This window comes from Myodes glareolus, chromosome 23, assembly GCF_982192425.1.
Source record: "Myodes glareolus chromosome 23, mMyoGla1.1, whole genome shotgun sequence".
Lineage (NCBI taxonomy): Eukaryota > Metazoa > Chordata > Mammalia > Rodentia > Cricetidae > Myodes > Myodes glareolus.
In genome coordinates this window covers 34,351,291-34,374,617 of record NC_142048.1, presented here as the reverse complement: position 1 = coordinate 34,374,617, position 23,327 = coordinate 34,351,291, and the positions used below count along the sequence as shown (strand labels likewise).

At 37.3% G+C, this 23,327-nt stretch overlaps 1 protein-coding gene across 3 annotated transcripts in view; it reads left to right on the top strand.

Moving 5' to 3' along the window:
• Positions 1-23,327, top strand: part of Tusc3 (tumor suppressor candidate 3) — a 151,489-nt gene that overhangs the window by 112,939 nt on the left and 15,223 nt on the right. For all 3 annotated transcript variants that reach the window (XM_048456600.3, XM_085680205.2, XM_048456599.3), the window contains 2 exons: positions 19,774-19,837; positions 21,981-22,055. In XM_048456600.3, the coding sequence (XP_048312557.1) occupies positions 19,774-19,837; positions 21,981-22,055 (139 nt within the window). The remainder of the gene's footprint in view (positions 1-19,773; positions 19,838-21,980; positions 22,056-23,327) is intronic.

Genomic DNA, 23,327 nt, shown 5'->3' with positions numbered 1-23,327 from the left:
TACTCAGTTCAGACTTAAATAAGACTTTGTGTCAAACTATAGTTAATATGTGACATGCCATGTTTAAATGTCTATCAAATACTGATTTCTTCTACATCAGTCAATCTACACTTCAAATAAACACCGTTGAAATGTGCAGTATGCAAAGTCAGCTTTGTTCACAACTGTGAGTTGTGTAGTAGACGAAACAGCACAGCTGCAGTGTGAATGGTGCAAAAGTATTTCAGGTTCATCAAAAGGAACAGTTGCTGTGAAGGAAACATTTTCTTCAATAAATAAAATAGCAGTGTCCTACATCAAGCCTTGTAAAATTCTGTCAGGGGCCAAGAATGTTAGGCAAAATTATGTATTGTCTCTTCCACTGAAAGAATGAAAAGTCATTTTCCCAGTAATGGAAACTTTTAAAATATGTAATAACTATATATTGTGTATATATATTACATTTCAGTTTATATACTTAGTAAATATTAGGTTATGTTTTCAAAATGTAACTATCCATCTTTAAAAATGCATCTCTCCCTCTGTGAGATTGTTTCACACCATTCTGTTCTTTCTCTGGGACCCATCTGTCATTGCAGTCAGAGCTCTACACTTCCCTTGTCCATACTCAATAATTACAAGAAAACAAAATGTTGCCTGAAAACACTAGGACAACGATGGTCTCTAGGAACAAGAGTGTCAGAAATAATGCATCATGGAAGGGTGACTCCACCTCAGGGATTTCTAGTTATAGTCATGAAGCATTTTTAATACACTTAGTGTTTTAACATTGCTGAAGGCAACCCATGATTTTGGAACTTAATCTATTAGCCAGTAATTAAACTGGAGGATCATATGGTTTCTAGCAAGAAATGCGATTGTGTGACATAAACACAGGAGTCTTAAAGAACATGGAGCTAAGAGCTCACATATTATGTTACATACAAAACATTCTGCTGCTCTACTATACCGTTTTTATGAGAAATTTTAAGCTAGACTCTTGTTTAAATTTTTGTATATAAAATTGTATATTCTATAGGAAATAACATAAATATTTATTGTTATGTTGTTAAGAATATAAGAAATGTATAACATCTTTTGCAGGTGTTTGGGAGTGAGGGCAGTGGTTGACATTTTAGGACAGATGTAGGAGCATGTCAGTGTTTGAACTGCCCTCTCATCAGAGAACTTGAGGATGCACTTACTGAGGAAGAAGGGCTGTGTTGTGCTTCAGAGAGGAGTGGAATCTTCCCAGAGCTTTGGAACTGGGCTTACGTAGTCTAAGTGGGCATGCCAAGGCAGGCAGCTGATACAGATTTGGAAAAGATTATGACACTCGAGTTTGTGTTTCCTGGCTCCTGTAAGGCAAGGCTCTGGCAGTAAGCTATGTACCCAGGTGTGTGGACTGTTGTTTATGTTAAATTGATTTGTACAGATTTCCTGAAGCAAACACACTATTGTTATTTCTTTGGCTTATAGTCTTATCTTTGTCAGGAAAAGATTTCCTTAAACTATTAAGTCATGTTGACACAGATGTTCTCAGTTCTCAGTGATAATACCGTTCAGGAGGTTCTTGATGGATTTCAGGTTGTCAGAGTTTTTTTCAGAATAACAGCACCGTTGTGAGAAGAGAAGAACCATTATTTATGGAGCAGCAGCGTTAGTATTCTCATGACCACCTAGGGTTTACTTGCTATACTTGCCTACTTTGACATTCGTCTTTCAGCTTTTTTTTTTTTTTAAAAAAAGATACATTTAATAGATGGTAGGATTGGAAATCTTTACTAAAATCACTTGTAATATCGCATGCCCAGAATATTAATGGGATTAAGTGATTTCCTTAAATTAACAAAACAAGTTGATCACAAAACAGTTAATTCAAATCAGTTTTTTTCTGTCTTATAATACCTGGTGCCTTTCACCCTTTTGTTTCTTTTTTTTTTTTTTTAGGTCATTATTCTATCTTTTGTTACATAATTTCCTAGGTCTACCTAGAATCCCTGTGGCTTTATTTCAGTTGCATGCTGTTATTTACATTACCACTGATATGTATATTTTCATGACCCATCTCTTCTCAGACAATTAGAAAGGAGCCATTTACAAGCTTCCTTACTGTGTCCTTCATGAATGCAGGGCTGGGAGTTGTAGTCACCCAGTGCAGAGGGAAGGAATGTAGAGATGTGTTTTCGGGGACACAAGGAGGTGTGTGTGCCTGAATTCCCTCTTCACCTGTTAAGTTGAATAGAGCTGCATGGTGCAAGTGATACTTTTTAATCACATACTTTAAAAGTTATGCTTGTGCATGCTGTACAGACATAATTATTGCTATAAAAGGGTCTGCTTGATGGCTCAGAAGGGAATGATACTCAAAACCAACCTTGACAACCTAAATTCAATCCCCGGGACCCAAATGGTGGAAGGAGGAACTCTGCATATTGTTCCATTACCTTCACATAGGCCATGTTACCTGTATACATGCATGTACACCTCCCACATGTACACACTAAGCGTAATTATTACAATTTTAAACCATTATTAATGAAACCATTTTATCAGCTCAGTATAATGACGTTATTTATAGGTAAAATAGAGGAAATATAGTATTCTACAAAGTTAATTGGCTATCAAGAAATAATGTAATATATGCAATTTTCATAAACCCCTTTCATATCAACTCAATGAAAATTTTTAGGTAGCTATTTTTGGCAATGTTAGAACTAACAGAGTTCTTTAAAATAATTCTTACTAGACTGTTGGTAACATGGTCTGATAGAAAGTTTCTCAGAAGATTGGATATAAGTGTTCTCAAGCATAGCTGTTTGCTGTATGTTGGAAAATATGCTTTGCTTATCTCTACTGCAGTCACTGCCTCTTGCCAGTGGTGTTGCATGAGGGCACATTGGTGGCTAATGTGAGAGGAGCTTATCTTGCTGCCGGGATCACCTTTTTCATACTCTTCAATCTTATTTCTTATTAGGGAAATCCGCCTACATACCCCCTTCCTATGTTATGACACAGTGGCACTCATGATCAAGTTTAGATTCAGATGTCTGGTTTCTAAACTCACTGATATCATAGATGGGTGAATGCCTTAAACTGGAACACGAAGTCTACTGAAATTATTGTCTGGGTCTCTCACTACACCCAGTTGTAGTGCAGACATGAGTATTTCCCCTCTTGTATCACAGTGCCAGTGAATTTTCAGTTGATCATAAGATGACTGTTAGGCATATAGGTACAGCATATGCAAATGATATATTGGCTTATTTTCATCTTCTAGCCTAGTAGTATTGTTCTCATTTTAATAGAAAGTCAGTCATGCATGCAAAAGAAAATCTTATTTCTTGGGGAAAGTACCGTGCTTTGAAGTGCTGTTCTTAGGAAATGATACAAAAAATTCTTAAATAATCTAACATCCTCTTAAGAGTCTGAACTTCTGGCTCTAAATTAGCTACTAAAGAAAATGACTTTTAAACTTCCTTTTTAAAATAATCCTAAATATTTTCGTATTTTGTTGAATGAGTATTTGGCATACATGTATTTGTGTGCACCATGTACATGCCTAATGCCCACAGAGGTCAGATGAGGGCCTCAGATCCCCTGAAACTGGAGTTGCAGGCGATTGTAAGCCACCATATAGCTGCCAGGAATCAAATGCTTCCCTCTTCAAGGACAGCAGTGCTCTTTCCCACTGAGATGGCTCTCCAGCCCCTTCTAATCGTTCTTGATGACCATGTTCTCCTTCAAGCAGATAATGGAAAATAGTTTCAACTGCCAGTACAGGCACTTCAAATTATAGCATAGGAAAAATTAGAATATTTTATCCTTGTTTAAAGAGAATAGACAATTTTTATTGCTCATGTTGAAATGAGGGTTATAATATGAAATACAACTACACTGTACTCTTGAAAGCACAAGAATAGGACCTGGATATGACAGTTTCAGTGTTACGGGAAACTAAAGTACTGAGGCACCATATGTTCATCTGAACATTGTTTTCTAGTATATGAAATTTAAGTTTTGAAATGAAAGTATATGGAAGCTTAGGCATTGATTCAGGCCCACAGAACAACATAAAAAGAGTTAAGATATGTCTTTTCAGGGTGTTGGCTCTATACTTTTCTCAGATAATTAGTTTGTTGTGATCTTAAGTATGTTACGTCCAAAAGCCTAATGCTATTGTTTAATAGTATACTAAAGTATGTTCAAATAGCCTAATTTTGGATGTTATTCTTATATTTGAACTTCAGTGACTTCCCTAACACCTGTTAAGGTAATGAAATGATATTTGAATATAAATTACAGGTATTTGGAAAATAATTATCCTAAGACATTATCAGTGAGCTTTGTAAATATTGAAAATGCAGCTGTTGGTTTGAAGTTGTTGGGCTTTGGTTTCTTCAGTCCTTCAATGATCATTTCAAATATTCTTTTCATCAACTGAATTCATGTAAGAATTTCTAAGATGTGTAGATTGTCATATTTAATCCTACTTTTTTAACTTCTGAAAGTAATAGCTGATCGTCTATTATACCAACCCCTCTCGATACTGGGCAGGAAAGGATGATGTGAGAGAGGGGAGAGCTATAATAAGATACCTTCTGAGGGAGCAGAACTGGAATGGCAGCTTTCTACATTTAAGTGCAGAACGTGAAGACGGAAATGCGAGAGCCCAGCCCCTACGTTTCTATAGGGATTTTGCAAGTGGATAATGATGTGTATTGACTTTCTCAAGCTGTCCATACACTGGGTAGTGTAATGCTTAGAGGTCAGGAAACCAGACATCCAAATGCATGCAGACTGGCAAAATTGGCTTCTCCTGCAGGTTCTGGGGGAAATTACCAATGCTTTCCCTATTTTCTGATAGTTGTCTGAAGTTCGCAGCATTCTTTGACTTGCTGGCGCACCACTGCAGTCTCTGCCTCCATCAGCATACCAGTTCTTTGTTTCGCTGTGCCCTTTGCTGCCCCTGACTAGGATACTTGACCATCACCTGCACCTCTTCCAAATCAAATCGCATTGCGGGTTATTTGTGTATTGATGAATTTGGGGCAGTTATTTAACCTACTCTCCCGGTAAGGTAACAGAATAGGCATTCCTAAAGACGGGACAGCCTGTCTGGAAAATAAAATGTATCCTTACGTCAACTGTATAATTTCCCTTGGTTTATATCAATAAATATAATGCTGCTTACAGACATTTACCTATATATTGAAGGAGTTTTTCATTTGAAAAATTTCAGTAGGAGTGGGAGGGCATTGGGAGGAGGGGCGTAAATGGAAACTTTTTATAATTTAATAAAATTACTTTAAAAAAAATTTCAGTAGGAATTGAAGTGATTCTACTATGAAAATATAGTAAAAAGTATGCTTCTCTTTTTACAGTTTACTATAGTCGTGTTTTGAAATATTTAGGGAACTGAAAGAAAAAAGAAATGAGAAGCTAATTTTATGAATGTTAAGAAAAACATGGAAGCAGCCAACAGATGATATATGAATTCCATTTAATGTTATGTGAAAATTGTTTAGCCCTTTCTAGAGAAAAAATAAGTTGATTTGGAGTTTCTTTGCATTGCTTAGGATGGAATAATATATATGTTATATCATTTGTACTCACGTTAGAAAGTGTGATTGAGCTATGTACTATCTGAATGAATCACCTAGTAACTTATTTGAAAAATATGATCCAGGGTTCTTAAAGGGTAGTAAAGATTTCTCATGCATTCTAATGTCCTCACTTAAAACAGATCTTCCCCTTTGTTTGAGACCCGTAGATTTATACTTTTAGCATGCTGTCTCTGTGTTAACATTTTCGCCTTAGATTCTGTGCCTGTCTTTCCACTATACACACCCATTTGGAAGCCTCCTGACACTCATCAGATGGTGTAACTTTCCAACAGCAGGCCATACACTTGATAGGTAGAGCTCTCCAGTGCAGTCTTGTTTGCTGTTAGTCTCTTCTCCAGCCCTCACCTGTTTTTCCATTTCTCTTATTGTCCTCTTGTTTTTATGGTGTTTGTGTGTGTGTGTGTGGGTGTGTGTGTGTCATGTAGAAGTTAAAACAACAACGTAAACCTCAAGTAGTAAAAAGTGTCACTTTGCTGTTCTTTCATTCTATCAGTTTTATTTGCCTATTTTAGGGCTTTTTGTGTTCACCTATCCAGGAGTAGTCAATATGAATGCCTTTAAAGGGAAAGTCGAACATTAACATTACTGCCCTGGAAAGCTAGCAAAAATAATTTTAGTCATTAGTGTCATCAATTAATATATTTCTAGAAAAGGAATGCTAGATTTTTGCCAGCTGAACCTGTATTAGTGTACTTTGGATCCCAGTAACAAAGGAACACTTGCTGATGTTTCAGCAACATCCATTCTTTTGAACAGAGGCTGGAATCCTGAGGTCTAAGGTCGGTAAGTGAGTCAGTAAGTGTCAGTAAGCAAGATTCTGCTTCCCCTCGCTGAGGTTATAGATGCAGCACAAATAAAAAAAAACCCAGAGACAGATATTAGGGTTCACCCTGAAGATCAGAAAAGCAAAACAGCCAGCCACTTGCTCTCAGACCAAAATGGTGATCCTGCCTCCACGAATCCTCAGAATGAGACTGAGCTGAGACCTGTCTCCTCCTGTCTTATATTCCTCTCTCATGCTGGCCACCACTGCCTAGTCCCTATGGGCTGACCAGTGTGACTGTTTTACTCTTTGGTCTTAGGCAAGCTCTCTTTATTAAAATAAAAGTGAAATATCACTACAGCCTCGTTCTCAACCTGTCTGTCATCATCTCTTTGTATAAGGATGCTTCCCCTTGTTGAATTAGGGAATGACATAATAATTTAATTCTAACTAAATTCTTTGAATGCCTTTTTCCACTTAGTCATGTTTTCGGTTGTTGGAGTTAAGAATTCCAACAGGTAAATTTGGTGGGAGTACACACTTCAGTGCATAGCACGATATTAGTAGCCCATTGAATTGTTTGTTACAGGATTTTGCAGGTTCAGTTGTACATGCTCTGTCTTTAAAATACACTTAACTAATTACATGTTAATGTTTTGTTGATGAAATTTCTGCTGCTGATGCTCTACCTTCTCATGGGAGCTGCAGCAGTTCTGTACAGAGTAGCTCACAGCAAATCTGCATGGCGCAATCTGCATCTTATTGTTGACAGAAGGCAAGTGCAGGACAACACATATACTGATCCCTGGTGTATTTTTAAATATGTCTCTCTTTTAGGTCATTCTTTCAAAAAATCAACATTGTTCTGTAGCCCTTTCCTCAAGCACAAAGATGTGTGTAATTAACCTATGAAATAACTGTATATAAATAACAATAGAGCAGTATGTACAATAATTCTGTTCTGAATCTTCATTTTTGAATTCTACCAAACTGTTGATGGTATCATATTGTAATTGTACAATGAGTAGTAGCTTCTCAGTTTCTTTACAGCCATCCAATATTTAATCACCTTAGATTTCTGCATTATCACACAGATACTAGATTGTGTGTAGTACGAGACCGTGAGCTGACAAGCATGCCTATGAAATAATTAGACTAGTGAAGAGTAGTGAGCTCGCCTAAGGCATCTAAAGCTCATCACAAACAGGCATTTTATACTGACTAATTTCCAGGGTAGACTTCTTTCCTAGCATGAATGATAAATGCACACAATTGCTTTTCTTTGTTTACTAATTTCAGTTTGATCAACTTTCTAAAGACTCAGTCAGCTCTTTTGAAAAACATGATCACAAGGAAGATTGTATTAACTAACGTTAAACAGTGTCTAAAGTATGAAATGTATAAGCCTATAAAGAAAAGGTTTAAAAGCATGAACTGTACTATATCAATTTATGAGTAAATATTTGTTGCAAACTGTATGAGCCCGCTCCTACAAGGTCAGCTAGGATTCCTGGATAGGGGATCAAGACCAAAGAAAAGTCAGAAGAAACAGAAGACAGGATAGAATAGGAGGTCTGTTCATGCTGACACAGCAAACAGCCCAGACTTTACTTCAGAACTTGCTTATATATAAAAACAGAACAAAGCACAGCACAGATGGTCAGTCAGTATCTAACCACAAAACCATTCTTGTCCTTAAGTGAGCAACCTCCGCTCCAACATGTGCTTGCTACTCGGAAGCAGCCTTGCTTTCTATCTTGATGTTTCTGAGGTTTGTCATCAGCAGTATACTGTCTACTCAACAGAGTGTTCTTTTCTCACGGGCTAAAACAGAAGTCTCTCATAGGCCTCAAGGTTATAAGAAAAAGTAGAGAAAGCAAGCTTGAACTCAAAGGACTTCTTTAATTCAGAAATGACTCCAGATAGAAACTGATACACATGTGGACTCCCACAGAAGACTATTATCCCCCCATACTAATATATAATAGTACTAATTACTAATGATATAATATGCTTTGTAATTATCTGCAGAAATATACTTTTGATTGAATGTTTAGCCACAGTCTCCAACTCACAGATTCACTTGTCTTTGCCTCCTGAATACTGGGATTTAAAGTATGCACCACCATCCTTGAATTAAAAGGAAATAATTTTGTATTAATCTAAGTATGTATACATCTTTGTAACCATTTTATATTTTACTCTGCATAAGATTATTTTGTATCTAAGTTGTTATAAAACACTACCAAACAGGTACTTGAAGGCTATCATATTTAAAGCACCAAAGAATTTAAGCTCTCATTGTATAAATTGTGTCTTTCCCCTAAATTGATAGGAATCTGGGTTTAAGATTCGTACAGACATCACTGACACAAAATCAGCTGGGACTAAAGTAGAGATTTAGTAGTACAGCCTCCCGATATCATAGTATTTTAAGAACAACAAATGCTATATCATGAGACAAATAGAAAATCTTTATTGAAAGAGGTAAAATGTGTTCTTGCCTTAAAATCCAGATGAAACGCGGTGAAACAATTAGAATAAAGGTCATTCCTTGATAAATGTCAGTGGGAATGTGAAACAACCTAAAGAACCCTTGCGGAGGTAGAATAGGAAATACAAGTCAAAGGGACACAAAGAGACAAGATTTATTAAAACAGATTTGGTTCTACGTTTTACAAATTTTAGTTTTCCAAGTATGGTTCTTAAAGTCCAGATCCTATGTTTGCTTTATATGATTAGGTAACTCACGCATACAAGCTACTTTTCTTCAAAGATCCTGTTTAATGTTTACATTTTTTCTCATTTATTGAAGTACATCCAGTCATTCTGAGGTATTGAGTACGTGTTTAATTTATTTACTCATTAGTTAAGAGGTATTTGTCCTGAATTGCCAAGGTCTGTGAGTGACTTGTGTGAGGTATTTTATTTCCAGAGGCCTTTGAGCATAGACTGATGAACATGATCACCTGCGAACTTTGCGTTAAGGCTAAAGAGATTTAAGAATAAATATTAAAGAGCCCGTACTCCAAGCATGATATGCTAAGCACCGAGACAGAGTATTTACTCTTTCTCTAAAGTGTCAAATATAAACGAGATCACTGTGTGATTGATCACATAGAGTGGTCAAAGCTGGGGTTAAGTCCTTAGGTCAAGACTCAGAGAAGCTCTTAAGTCTGGCAAACATACTTTGACTTCCTCCCTTCCTGTTTATATACACTTGTTCTCCTTCAGTCTTAATGCTGGGGCTCAGACTTCAAATGCTGTCTTGAGTAGATATGGAGAGCATGGACATTCTGGTCGTGTTCTCAATTTTAATGGTGTTACTTTGAATTTCTCTACAAGTAAGTTGATTTTGACAGTGGGCTTGCCACTATCTATTATGTTGAGGTGTTTCCCTTTGTATTCTAGTCTCTGCAGGATTTTTGTCAAGAAAGGATGTTGGATTTTTAAAAGGCTGTTTTTGCATGTAATGAGATGATGTGGGTTTCGTCTTTCAGTATGCTTCTATAGGGGATTACATTTATTACATCTTCAGCGAGGCCTACTTAATCATGGTGCATCATCTTTTTTATTTGCCATTGGATTTGGTTTATAAGTATTTTATTGGGAATTTTTACATATATGTTCAGGAGGGATATTGGTCAATTGACTTTCTTTGTTATGTCTTTATGTGGTTTATATATCAGGGTAACTGTGGACTTCTTAAAAGGGTTGGACAGTGTTCCTGTTCCTGTTTTCTGTAATAATTTGAGGAGCATTGGTGTTAACTGTTTGAAAATTTGGTAGAATTATATGCTGATACCATCTGGTCTTGGTCTTTTGCTGTTAGAGGATTTTAAAATAATGCTTCTATTTCAGTAGGTAATAGAGGTCTGTTAAGTTGATTATCTGGTGTTGATTTAACTCTGGTAGGTGGTATATATCAAGAAAATTATAGCACCCAACTTCAGTTCATTCTCTCACCTCAGCCCTTATCCTGCTTACACATTCAACTTCAGTTCAGTAAAACAGCAAAAGAAACACTATCCAGACAGATAAACTAAAACCAAGAAGTTGAATATTAATGAGACAAAAAAATTTCCATCCAAAAAAAATGGTTTCTTTTTCTGTGTGTTGTTCAACTATCCCTGGTCCTGTATTGTGGTGTAGTAACACTCTTTTGGAGAAAACTGATTTTTCCCTTTTCAGCAGACACCAGCTGTAAATAGCTTCTTGGTTAAGTTTGTTACTTTGTGTCTACTCTCCCATCTCAGTGCTGGGATCTTATCTGGTTTGAATCGTGCTTGCATGCTGCCGTAGTCTGAGTTCATGTATATTAGTGCTGTTGTGTATAGAGAATGACATTTCCTTGGAATCATCTCATCACCTCTGGCTGTTTCAATTTCTGCCCCCACTTCTGCATAGGGGAACCTTGAAGTTAAGGGTGTGGTGAAAGACATCCCATTTAGGACTGAGAGTTCCAAAGTATATCACTGCCTGCACTTTGTCCTGTTGTAGATCTCTGTTAATCAAAATCTGCAGGAAGTGTGTCTGAGTGTTGAGCATTTGTTTGCTCTACAGACGTAACAGTATGTGTGTTATTAGGAGTGATTTTATTGTTATATTCTTTAGCATAATAATATTACACACCCCCCAGCCCATGGTCTATATTAGTTTCAGGTTATTGACCACTTTAGCAGTCAGTTATAGATTCCATTTCATGAACTGGGCCTCAAATCCAGTAAAAGGAGCTAATTCATTAGCATCTGGGCTACTATTGCCCATGTATGTTGTAGGCATGCCTCCTTTAAGTCACAAGATAGGTGACTGGGTGATACTAATGATTGTGTTTCTTCTCCAGTAGCATGCCAACTTTCTTCTAACACCATGAATACTAGGCACTGGGGGAAAGCTTCACTTGGATGACAGTTTAGTTTCTCTATGTTTAGTCCTATAAACTAGTAACCAATCATTGTGACAGTAGCTTTTGATGACCCTGTAACAATCAGATGATTGACAAAATCTTCAGGTGAGGAAACTGAATCCTAGGTTAGTTATAGAACATGCCTATTCCATACTGCCTGGTATAGAATCACAGTCCCTTTAATGATGAGATGGCACTTTTCTTGTAGATGAGTATGGTATTCATTGCTATAGCTTTATAGTAGAAACAGGACTTGTAATTCATAATCATACATGTTGCATATAAAATAGTCCTCATATGTAAGAGTCTGCACTTTCCAGTGGATACCCACGCCCGATTCAGGCTTCACGCTTTCCCGAACTCGGGTCCACGAGAATAGACGATTGTCCTGAGGGTTAAAAAAGAGACACACACAAAAGAGACCTTTGCTCATTTATCAGAGTAAATGGCCACTTTATTAAACTCAAGTTGGGTATTTATACCAGTGGGCAACCAGGATCAAAAAGGGCAAGGCCTCCTCCCAACAAAAGCAGGAAGGAGAATAAAGGCCCCAGTAAAGGAAAACTCCTCCCACCCAGAGGGGGCTGGGGAAACTGGCCTCTGTGGGAGTTTTTCCCCAGGCAGGTGGTCGAGGGTACAAGGCAATGTCAGACAGGTTAGATGGGCCTTGGCACCTGAGCTCCTTTGAGGCAGGTTGAGAAATTACCATTTTAAAGTAAAATAGATCCCTCAGGCTAATGTACCAGGCTGTAGCAGAACCAAGGACAGAACTAGCAGGAAGCTTAGCTGGTTAGCGTAAACATTATTTGCATCAAGTATTTTGGCCTCAAGGATCAGGGAGGACAGGGTCCCACACTCATACATGTGGATTCTTATTAATGGTGTGCTAGATAAATACAAAGGTTTGTGCTGTTAATATATAACATTTATATAGCTAGCTTTAAAAATAAAACTATGCCAATACTGTAAGGTCTCAATTGACAGATTAAAAGGCTCAACCGATCCTACATTTGTTATTAAAAACATCTAGTCTGAAGACCTGCAAAGCTGTGGTGTCGTCAGTTGTGTTATACGGGTCTAATACCTGAATCCTTATCAGTGTCATTTTCATTTATCGTGCTGTCACATTCTTCTTCCCATGAAATGTCAAGGTGAAACCTTCAATGTCAATATTTGAGGTGGTATCTTCACTTACTCATTAGCCAGGATGTAATGACCCTACATAGGTGGAGAAAACGGGTGACACTGGTCTCTAAACCACTTAGCTTTAAGAGAACCTTAGGAGCTTTATTCCTAAGACCATGTATAATAAGTCTCAAGAGTGTAACCTAAAGTTCCCTGAAGGACTGTGACAGGAGACTTACAGTAGCAGATAGTCCAACCTGATGTAATGGGACAAACGTGGCAATCAGTGAGGCAGGGACCAACAATAAATACAAATCAAAGTAATAATTCATGCGCCATCTACCAGTTACGATATAAGATTTACTACTAAGGAATAACTTTTCTGACCACCCAGGCATTATTCATTATACTCATGACTGTGCCCATAGAGAAAGAATTATCAAAATACCGTTAGGTGAGTACTGAGAATATAGCACAAATCTGTATTCACAGGCACATAAAAGGGAGATTAAAGGTTAAGGATTTGGTTCAGTGGTAAATGGCTTGCTACACACTTGGTTTCTCTGAGATGGAAGGAAAACCAAACAGAAATTCCTATAGTTATTTTTCATGATAAACAAATTTATTAAAACTCAAAATTTAATTAGTTATACTTTTCATGAATACTTGATGTGACAAATCTATAAGATAATTTACATTATTGATTGCATACTCACGATATTTCACACTGTTAGCTATGCAGTTAGCTGTTGAAATGAATAGAAATATAGCAAGCTATTTTTATTTGTTTTTTATTACAATAGTAAAGAAAGAAATTTCTGTGAAAGTAAGATTTCAAATTTTCTTTTGTTACTGAATAAAATGAAATCTATAAGTATAGAAAAGTGTTCCCAACAAAATTCTTCATTTGAACTCTTTGGAAGGAGACTCGAAGAACAGCCTTTCAGCCTTGTGCTTGGCACTTCAGACGTTCTTGCTCTGGTTATGCCTTCCTTCTCGTGTCTCTTCATCTGCAGACCAGAGGCTCTTCACATGACTGTATCTCCTGTTTTGTTCACAAGGCAGAAATGGGCCTTGAAAGGTAGTTCTGTCCTCCCGCTGTCCCCGGCCCCTTTAGCTCAGGGGTTTTCTAGCACTGCCTGCATTTATTGACTGACTGTCTCATGAAGTCAGTTCCCAGCCTTTTTTTTTTTGCCTATTCTCCTTATGCTCTCTCCAGTACTGTCCATTTGATTTGTTGTTGGCATTTGCTCTTTTCTTACTCACAGTAATTGTGTGACTAGTCTGTTTCTGTCATTCAGAAAAAGTTATAAAGGAATGAGAGTACTTTACTTCCTTATTTAGGCCAACACATGTATGTAGAGGAGGAAGAATTAAATCCTGCTGACTGGGGCAACTTCTTGGCTGACACTGTATTTCTTTAAGTCTTCTGTTAAAAGTGCCTGCTGCTGCACCTTTGGATTCACCATCCATACTGGGCTTGGAAAATGTTTTCACTCTGTCTCTTACACTGTGCCAGAAAATCTGAATACTAAACATGATGATTGTAACCAAAAGTTTTAGAGATTTAAAAAGTGTTATCTGGTGATATTGGTGCTGGATAGTTTTGTGTCAACTTGGTCCTCTATAGTAAGCTAGTGTCATCTGAGAGTAAGGAAGGCCTATAAGACAATTTCTTCGTGATCGATATGGGAGTTCCCAGCCCATTGTGGGTGGTGTCATCACTGGGCATGCGGTCCTGGGTTCTATGATAAAGCAGATTAAGTAAGCCATGGAATCAATCCAATAAATAGCACCCCTCTTTGGCATCTGCATGAGCTCCTGCCTCCAGGTTCCTTCCCTGTGTGAGTTCCTGTCCTGACTTCACTCAGTGATAACAGAGTGAAATGGAAGTGTAACCAAAGAGCCCTTTCTTCTCCAACTTGCTTTCTGATCATGATGTTTCATTGTTGTAATAGAAATCCTAAGACAGTATTACCTGTCTGATATATGTCAGGTAGTTTTCTACTATTGAGTCTGTTCAATTTTCAGCCATCACTCTATATGAACTCGAAATTTCTACATTTGCAATAACAGTTTGTTTGTTGTGTTAGAGAACATAGTAGTAAAATGTTTCTTCTGAGCTTCTAACCTTTCTAAGATACATGATTACAACATTGTCCCTTTCCAGAAAGCTTCCCACATAATGAAATACTATTTCTGGCCCAGCACCAACTGTTTTTAAATGTTCTACCCTGTTTATAAAAACCTGTAGTTTTTTTTTTTTAATTTCATGCACAAACAACTTGAGACGCCTTTTGAGAAATACTTGCCTTTTTAGTCGTCAAGGGAGATGTTACACTTAAGGAACCCCGTGAGAGTATGCCTGAGCCAGGTCAACTGCTGTGGTCGATTAGCATGTAAAAATAATAAAACATGCCTCTAATCTTTTAGGTAACAATAGATTTGAGACTATTCCTGACAGTTGACAGTTACAAATGATTGAAATTTATCATAGTTTTCATGAACTTTCATTTTATATTTTATCTCTCTTTCAGTTTGAACCAATTATTTAATGAAATGCATAGAAGGTTCAAGCACAGGGTATGAACAAGCTCTAGGGAAATCAAATACTGAAGGTAGATAATACCTATTTGTACCTCTTCTTTTAAACAAACCCAGAAGGACTTGACCTAGCCGTTTTATTATCTATAGCTCATCTGCTCTGCAATGTAGCTGCCTACTAAAAATTAATTCTGCCTAGAGAAGTTGATGTAACATGAGGAATACAAAGACGGCTCCAAGGATAGAACTGGAAATATGTAGCTATACAAGATAAAGGAACCTTTTATTAAAATTCCAGTCAGGGATTTCAATTTATTTTGCATAGTGATCTTCTTGACCCAGAATGTCTCCTCGACCCTGCCTGCTTGCATACCGTCCTATCTTTCTTCCTTTCTTCTTTCAAACTTGCTTTATGTTTACGTGCTTTTTACTAAAGGCTCCGTTGTTCTGCCTTAGGCAGGATTATAGTTAGACACAGTGGGACACTCAGGCTACCGTTAAAAGTTTTTAATAGGACTAACATTAAGAACAGTCATTTATCTGTCCAGTCTTTACAAAAACCAAAGTATTCATTGTTGACCTCTAGTATTCTGAGAATCAGAAAAAGAAATATTACTAATTTATGTATTCTGAATAACTTAGCATACAGAGTAATTTGAAGACCAGACCAGCTTGTTGTTGTACATCTCTCCTGGATGATTGTTAGGAGTGGTGTCCTGAAATGGAACCAGCAGATGCTGGGCTCTAAATTTCACCCTTCATATGGGTTCATGTATTGACATATGAACAACAGTTAGTTGACAAGATTTCAAAGTCATGTTTTCAGGAAGTAGAAGTGAGAAGGTCATAAAGAGAGGACCTTTATCTTACAGGTTTGGTGGCCCTGTGAGCAGAAAGACCACCTTCCACAACTGACAACTTACCAAGCAACTGGGAGTTTACCAAGGAGTTCTTGTGAGCATAGAGTGGGAAAGTAACTATCTTGAAATCAAGGCAAGATAGTTGCTCCTTACATGCTAATTCTCCTGAGACTTTTATCTTGGATTCTCAGTCTCCAATCCATGTGGCTTCCCCAGTTCATGGTGGTTGGTTGGTTTGTTTGGACAGTCTGAGCAAAGTGAAACACATTATGAACTTAATTCTGTTATATAAAGGAAAACATCTTTTATTTCATATAGACTGTGGGGTCATTCAGCAGTGCTGTGGCGCTCCTGGTAGAAAAATCTAAGAGAAACAAAGTGAATTTCAAAGATTTTAAATATCAGAAGACAACCTATTTTTCCACATCTGACTAAAACTAACATCTTTGAAGTGTTGTCAGAAAAAATACAGAAGTCTATTGGGTATTGGGTTTCTCTCTCTCTCTCTCTCTCTCTCTCTCTCTCTGTGTGTGTGTGTGTGTGTGTGTGTGTCTGTCTCTGTCTCTCTCTCTCTTTCTCTCTCTCTGTCTCTCTCTCTCTGAACTACAGTTGTACAAACAAATTGGAGTTAAGTACACAAGTCTTTGGTGTTGTGACTGGAAATAGTGTATTCTGTGGTAAGATTTGCTGCACACATTTCAGAATGCATCGAAGCTGAGCAAGGTAATGATAGGATCTGGTGTGCTTTAAACAGGATTAATCTGACTGACAAAGAGACTGATAGGGCAGAGGCACAGAAATGAAGAAGTCTTTGCAGGAAGCTCAGCAAGAGGTGACGATTGACAGGAAGTCTTCAGGTTTTCTCCTTAGGCACCTTTGCCAGTTCTTCTGTAGGTGCTGACGAATGCTGAATTGGGAAGGACTTTAAAAGTAGAGCCCAGTTTTTCTGAATATTTAGATGTATGGGGGGACGCAAGGATGACTTCAAAGCTTTAGCCTGAACAATTAGATAAATCAAGTTGCTGTTCCCTGAGATGAAAGAAACAGCAAATTCTGGAGTAGAAAGGAAGTGTATCAAAAGTTTCTGTTTAGCCCTTATTATATAAAGTTTCAGATCTCTAGGTGGGATCTATTAATGACAATTGGTGGAAGTGGAGTAGATCTATTATGAGTCTAAACGCAAATGTGAGAGCCGTAAGTACAAATGTAATAACTGAAGAACTAAGTTAGGGTGAGGATGGCTTGAGAATACAGAAGAGGCCCAAACCTGTGGCTCTCGGAGATATCGCAGAGTTTGGAGATAGCTGAGTACTGGAAGGCAGGGACTGCCATGAGCTTCCAGCAAGAAGCTCCAGGGAAGGAGATTCACGCGTGGCAACCTAGACATGAGGTGGGATGGTCACTAGAGAGGACAGGGCGATCCAATGGCGCAGTCCCAAGAGGGTTAGGTGAAATGGTCATTTCTCCTCAGTGACTCCAACAGAAGCTTCATTGGAGAAGATTCTCTTCCTTAGAACAAGCAGAAGAAAAGCCTGAATTTCTCCTCATTTTATTCTAAAATAGGCATTGTACCTTGAAATTGTTATGTAAGTTTGGGCTTACTATCCTAAATCGATATATTCAGATATTTTAGGCAGTTATATAAATACTGGTTTTAATTCCTTTAAGTTTCAACAATTGCTTCTTTGATTGCCAAGTAAGGATTAATTAAAAAAAAACTTTGTTGATATCACGTAGATAATTACTAGTTATACAATGTTGAACAAAGAATTAAATTTCTAGGTTCTATTTTATCATAGGGAGATGACAGGTAATAACTATTTTATTTGGTTGTTAAAAGATTAAAGTAGGAAACTACACAATCTTCTCACACATTCAGAAAATGACAGTGTACTACAGTAGAATAAAAGCCCTAATTTTGAATCACAAAGACCAAAGTTCAGTTCCCAAAGCTTCTAAAAAGCTGGAAATTTTTTCACCTCTCATCTATAAAATGTCTTTAATAAACCACCATATATTATAGGGCTGTTAAGATTCCTCTGCATGCTGCAGGTAGAACTCTTAAGTGCCTTAGACAGAATGAGTAGTCCTTAAATTATAGCTATTACTATATTATTATGGATATAATTGTTATTTGTATGATTAAATTAATAAAAGAATAAAATCTTACTCTTTGTGGGCTCTTTGACTTTTTACTTAGAATTGATGTCAACTATAATTTGTAGTATGTTATTTGCTTGGCTTTTTCTAAAAAATAATTTTACCATAAGTTAGTCATAATACATGTATTTTGTCATGTATTACGGAAGATGAATCCTATTTGATTAGCAGTTAGATTATCTTTGTTAAAGTCATAGTAGTTTTCATGGAAGACTATTAAATAAAGTCAGGAGAGAATATGAATAGCAGGGTTTAGAAGTCATCTCATGAGTACATTAGAAGGGACTCATATTTGAACTTTACTGTGACTGTGCTTATAAACCCATCTGTCCATGAGGCAGCTCTGCTGTGACTCGCTTAGAATGTGAGGTATAAATGAAGAATTTAAATAGGAAATACTGCTCTTTTCTGAAGGGAAACAAGAGGGTGTGTATCTGAGGGGGAGGGAAAATGGGGCGCCTAGGAGAACTGGAGGTAGGGGAAACTGAAGTTGGGGTGTAATGTATAAAAGAAGTATTAAAAGAAAAGAGAATACATGAAAATATGGAGTGGACAGGATGACTCAGCAATAAGAGCTTTTGCAGAGCATGCCTATGGATCTAAGTCTGCATCCTGGACTCTAAGGTGGAAGGAAAGCCCTGACTTCATAGAGTTGTTCTCTGACTTGCAAAAGCATCCCCTGACTTGTGTACACATACACACACACACACACACTCACACACACACACACTGTACACGTGCACAAATACACACACACAAATAATTTTAAAAAACTGGAAATTTTCTAATAAAGTACCAAAAGCAATGGTGATAATAAAAATTTAGACTTCAAAAAAACCTTAGGAGATACGTAGTAGAGTTCTATATTTTATTGATGAGAAAATGCTGAATTTATTTTATAACTTATCCAAGGATAGCACCAGGAAGAAATAATCTGGTCTTAGTTTAGTGTGCTTATCATTAAAACACAGAGAATTCTGTTTGTTGTCACAAGACAAAATTGAACAAAAGTAATTGCGGGACCTTTTGAAACTCAAATGATACAATTACGTACTATATATAAAATAGAAAAAAATTAGGATTCTTATTTGTATTACAAGGTGCTGTGTTTTTGTTTTTCAACATGAGAAACCTATACAAGGACTATTATTTAAAGCAACTACCAGAAAAGGAAACTAACTGTTTGGGAGAACTACTCATATGGGGTGAAGAGAGCACAGCAGGGCATTTGGAATGGCTTGTAAGAACAGTACAACATGTGCACGAGACGGTCAGAAGAAAATCTATTGTATTGTTTGCTAACTAAAAATGTTAAAAGTAATAAAACATCTTCAAAAACTACCGACCTCCATAAGGGGTCATAGAGAGTGCTTCAGGGTAAGTGGCCTGTGTGCCTTTCTGAGGCTAACTCCTCATTCCACATGTTGGGGATGTGGCCAAGAGTGGCGGGACACTGCAGGCCAATTTTTAAACAATGAGAAGTTGAAAGCTTGCTTGCTTGATCTTTACCTTACTCTGCCCAGTGTTTTTACAAGGACTCCCATAGAGCCATTGCTTATGTGCTTGTGTGTGTGGTAACGTTTTTAAGGAGTAAAGTTCATGCATGTGAGATGACTTACTACCAAGTTGTGTTCTACAATTGTAGCAATATCATCAAAACTTCAATCTATTCACAGTTAGCTCAAATTTGTTCATAAGATTTGTAAGTAGAAACTTGGTAGATGACTGTGTGGCTTAAATGGCTGACAGAACTGTGAAGCCATTTTTTCTCCCCATTTGTGACTTTTTGCTTATTTTCTTCATTTACAGAGCTACATTCATGGGAGCAGCCAGGCTCAGTTTGTGGCAGAATCACACATCATTCTGGTACTGAGTATCCTTTGAAGTATGAGGTTTTGAAGCAGGTAAAGAAGAGATGCATGCTAACAGATTGCTGTTTTATGGCATTAAATACCAAGACTTTTAAAATATATTAATTCTAAAGCTAATTTTTCTAATTCTCATGCAATTTCTTCCTCTTGCACTATATTTTCTGCTATGCTGAATCATTTACAGATTATAAATTTCTCTGGCTATTATTAATTTACTGGCTATTATGTTTCAAAGCATTGATTTTACTCTGCATTGATTATCTCTGCCTAGGTGTTGTATATGTCTTTGTGTGTCTCTGTATGTGTATCATCTCTTTGTGTGTGTTTAAATAATTTTCTTCTAATGGGAGCTTAATAGGACAAACTGTGTATATTCTCCATTTTTTCCCACTTGGAATTTTACCAGTCACAAACTGAACACTGAGATACATTTTATTGGTCTAAATGACAAAGGTGTAGATGATTTGGAAAATATAGCCCCTGGTATCATTACAGCAATAAAGCCTATACTGGAAAATGCTGAAATAGATTCATTCTTTCAGGGTGAGATGGAACTCTTCCAGTTGTTCACTTTCAGGGTAGTTTTAAAAAAGTTGCTCTTCGTAGACCTGAGCTTTGAGACGAGATTTGAATAGAGTTTTTAAATGTTTAGCTTGTTATTCCAGGACACTGAAACCGTGTGTTTCTGAAATTCACCAAGCCATGTTGACCGTCTTCTGCATCTTTCCGTGTCACGGTGTCCCATCTGCTGATGACACAGTTGGATCCATATATTGAATTACATGTAATTTTAGCCTAATGCTTTCATTGGCTTAGTAATGTATAATTTTATAAACAAAAAGGTGCTGTTTACCATGGTGGCTTTCAGTGGGAAAGTGAAATAGTTGTGAATGTGTTGATGCGACCAATTCCTCATTAAAAATTAAGAGTTTATATTTTAATTGTTTATGTTTATGAAGTACAAGGTTTGCAGTTTGAAGCAAATGGACAAAAATCCTAGGTATTTGTTACTATTAAGTTATTTATTTACAGATTGGACTTTTTTTGTTTCTTTTCTCCCCCCACTCCATGATCCAGCATGTTTATAGCATGCCTTCATATAAGTAGCAAGTCTTTTGACCATGAGGAATACCTGGCAGTGAGAAGCTAGTGGGAGATCTTCCTTCTCTGTACCCAGGAATTCTCCAGGGTTTCATTTCCTGGTTCATTGGTATCAAACTGAGATTTCAGACAGAAAGACATTTTGTAAATAGTATGAAGTCTTCTACATATATTTTTCAATAGTTCATAAATCAATTAAATTTCCCATTCCTTTTTCTCATGGCAATTCTTTCTTTTTTAGTCCTGTGTATTCCTACTTCACAGAAAACTTTAAAGAGGGGGTGGACTTCTATTTTAAATGTGGGGCAGTGGATTCTGCTGCTCAGCTGGCTTCCTTCCTCTTTTCTTTTTATTCTGTTTGGGATTGTGGCTCATAGGATGGCATTGCCCATAGTCAGAGTAGGTCTTCTGTCGCCCACCAGACCTCAGAAAACACCCTCACGAGTGTGCGTGGGGCTATGGCTACTTGGTGATTCTCAACCTAGTCAAGTTGACAGTGAGCATGGATATCAGCAGCACAGCTGTTTGCCATTCTTACAATGTCAGGTGGCTGACTCAGGTCTTTTCAGTCGGTCAGATTGTATCATAATATTCTGGCCTGATTGTATAAGGCTTGCCCTTTGTACCTAGGCTAGGTATTTCTCTAGACATTTAAAGAATCTAGAAGGAATACCTTTAAAATTTTAGAACTATATACATGTGTAGAGGCATGCTATGACAATGAGAAAAATTAAAAAGAATTCCTGATGAATACATTCTAATATTCTAGACTTGCCAGCAAAGTATTTCACTATACTAAAAGCAGCACATAAGATATGAAATTTGATAACTGGTCTTAAAAACTGTAATTCATATGTGTTAATGAAAGTCTTAAAAGTCAAAGCAAACTCCGAGATTGGTAAGTTTAATAGGCAAAGAATTGATTGGCATACACCTGTTCACCTTTGTCCTTTAACCATTCTGGAACATTATATTCAGATCCAGGAAAAAAGAATAGCAGATTTTATTCGCACCTGTCTATGGTTTCCTTGACAACTACTGTAGATGCTGCTATCACCATGGGGATGGTTCTTCTAAATGAAGCAGCAACTTCCAAAGGGGATGTCGGAAAAAGACGGAGTAAGTTTATGTTGCTGTATTTGTTGTTTTGTTTTAGTCTTTTTTTAATTCAAAGGGGAAACCGAACAGCTTTTTGTAAACATAGACTTCCCTAGGAAGAGGTCTGTGTTAAAAGAGGTTAGGATTTTGTTTTACTTTCTTCCCCCCTTTATTTGATGTGTGTGAGAATGAACTTGAAAACATTTCTTCAGGATGGCCCGCGAGTGCTTTCTGTGCGTTGCTTGCACAGTGGAGGGAGGTAGCAACACTGTCAGTGCTGTCTGGCCCATTTCTGCTACAGCCGGTCTCAGTTGGAACATCCTCACGGCACAGATGGTCAGTCTGCAGAGATTTTATTGGCAATAATATATTTTTATGTCATGAGACTCAGGTATCTCACTGAAGCTCGTGCAGAAGTGGGGAGCTGCTGCTGAGGCTTCCTTTGTACTCAGGTACTTGATTACTTTCCAATCCCACCATGTCTTTTACTGACATTTATGAGACTGCAGGGATCTCTGTTCCAGGAAAGGCAAGAATTGTCAGTTCTGGGGTCTTTGCTTATCTACTGTCTCCCCGCACCCCCAGATTTACAACCCTGTTAGATGCTAGCATTTAGGTTTAAGGGAGTTAACTTTTATCCTTTGATGGGACTGTTCCATATCAAAGATTGTAGATAGAATTTAACTCTTGAATTGATGGGTATTGATGTAAACACAGCAGAGCATCTAGGAGTGTCTGCTGCCCTGAGAAGTCTGTAAGGAAAGCAGGAGGCTTGAGTGACAGTTTCGTGCCACCGAGTTTTCCAGACTTATTGTTATAGCTTCTTACAGCAGATCATTCAAAGAATACCGCTATGATTTGCAGCAACCCATTTTACTGTATAATTCCTGAACTGTTTTAAAACCTAAAATTTAGATATGAAAAGCACATGATCCCCAAAAGAATATTAATTCATTTAAATTAAAAACCTATATTTGTTTTTTAGTGTACTTTTAATATTATGATTGTGTAAAAGAGCCACGATGACTTCTGGAAATGTAAAAGCATGAAGTATTGAAATGTTTGGAGGTAGAGAGTTGAGCCTGGCCTCAGTGTTCTCTGATGCTATCGACACTAACAGAAAAACACTCAGAACTGAGCACATTGCCGTGACATGGTGACATCAATAAAGTGGTGCATTTTTTGAATAAACAAATGTTCTTGGGACTGACAAGGCATTTTTATGAACCCATATGCTTAATGTAGTGTATATTAGTGTTATTTCCTCCAATGTATATTATAGTAAGAGCTATG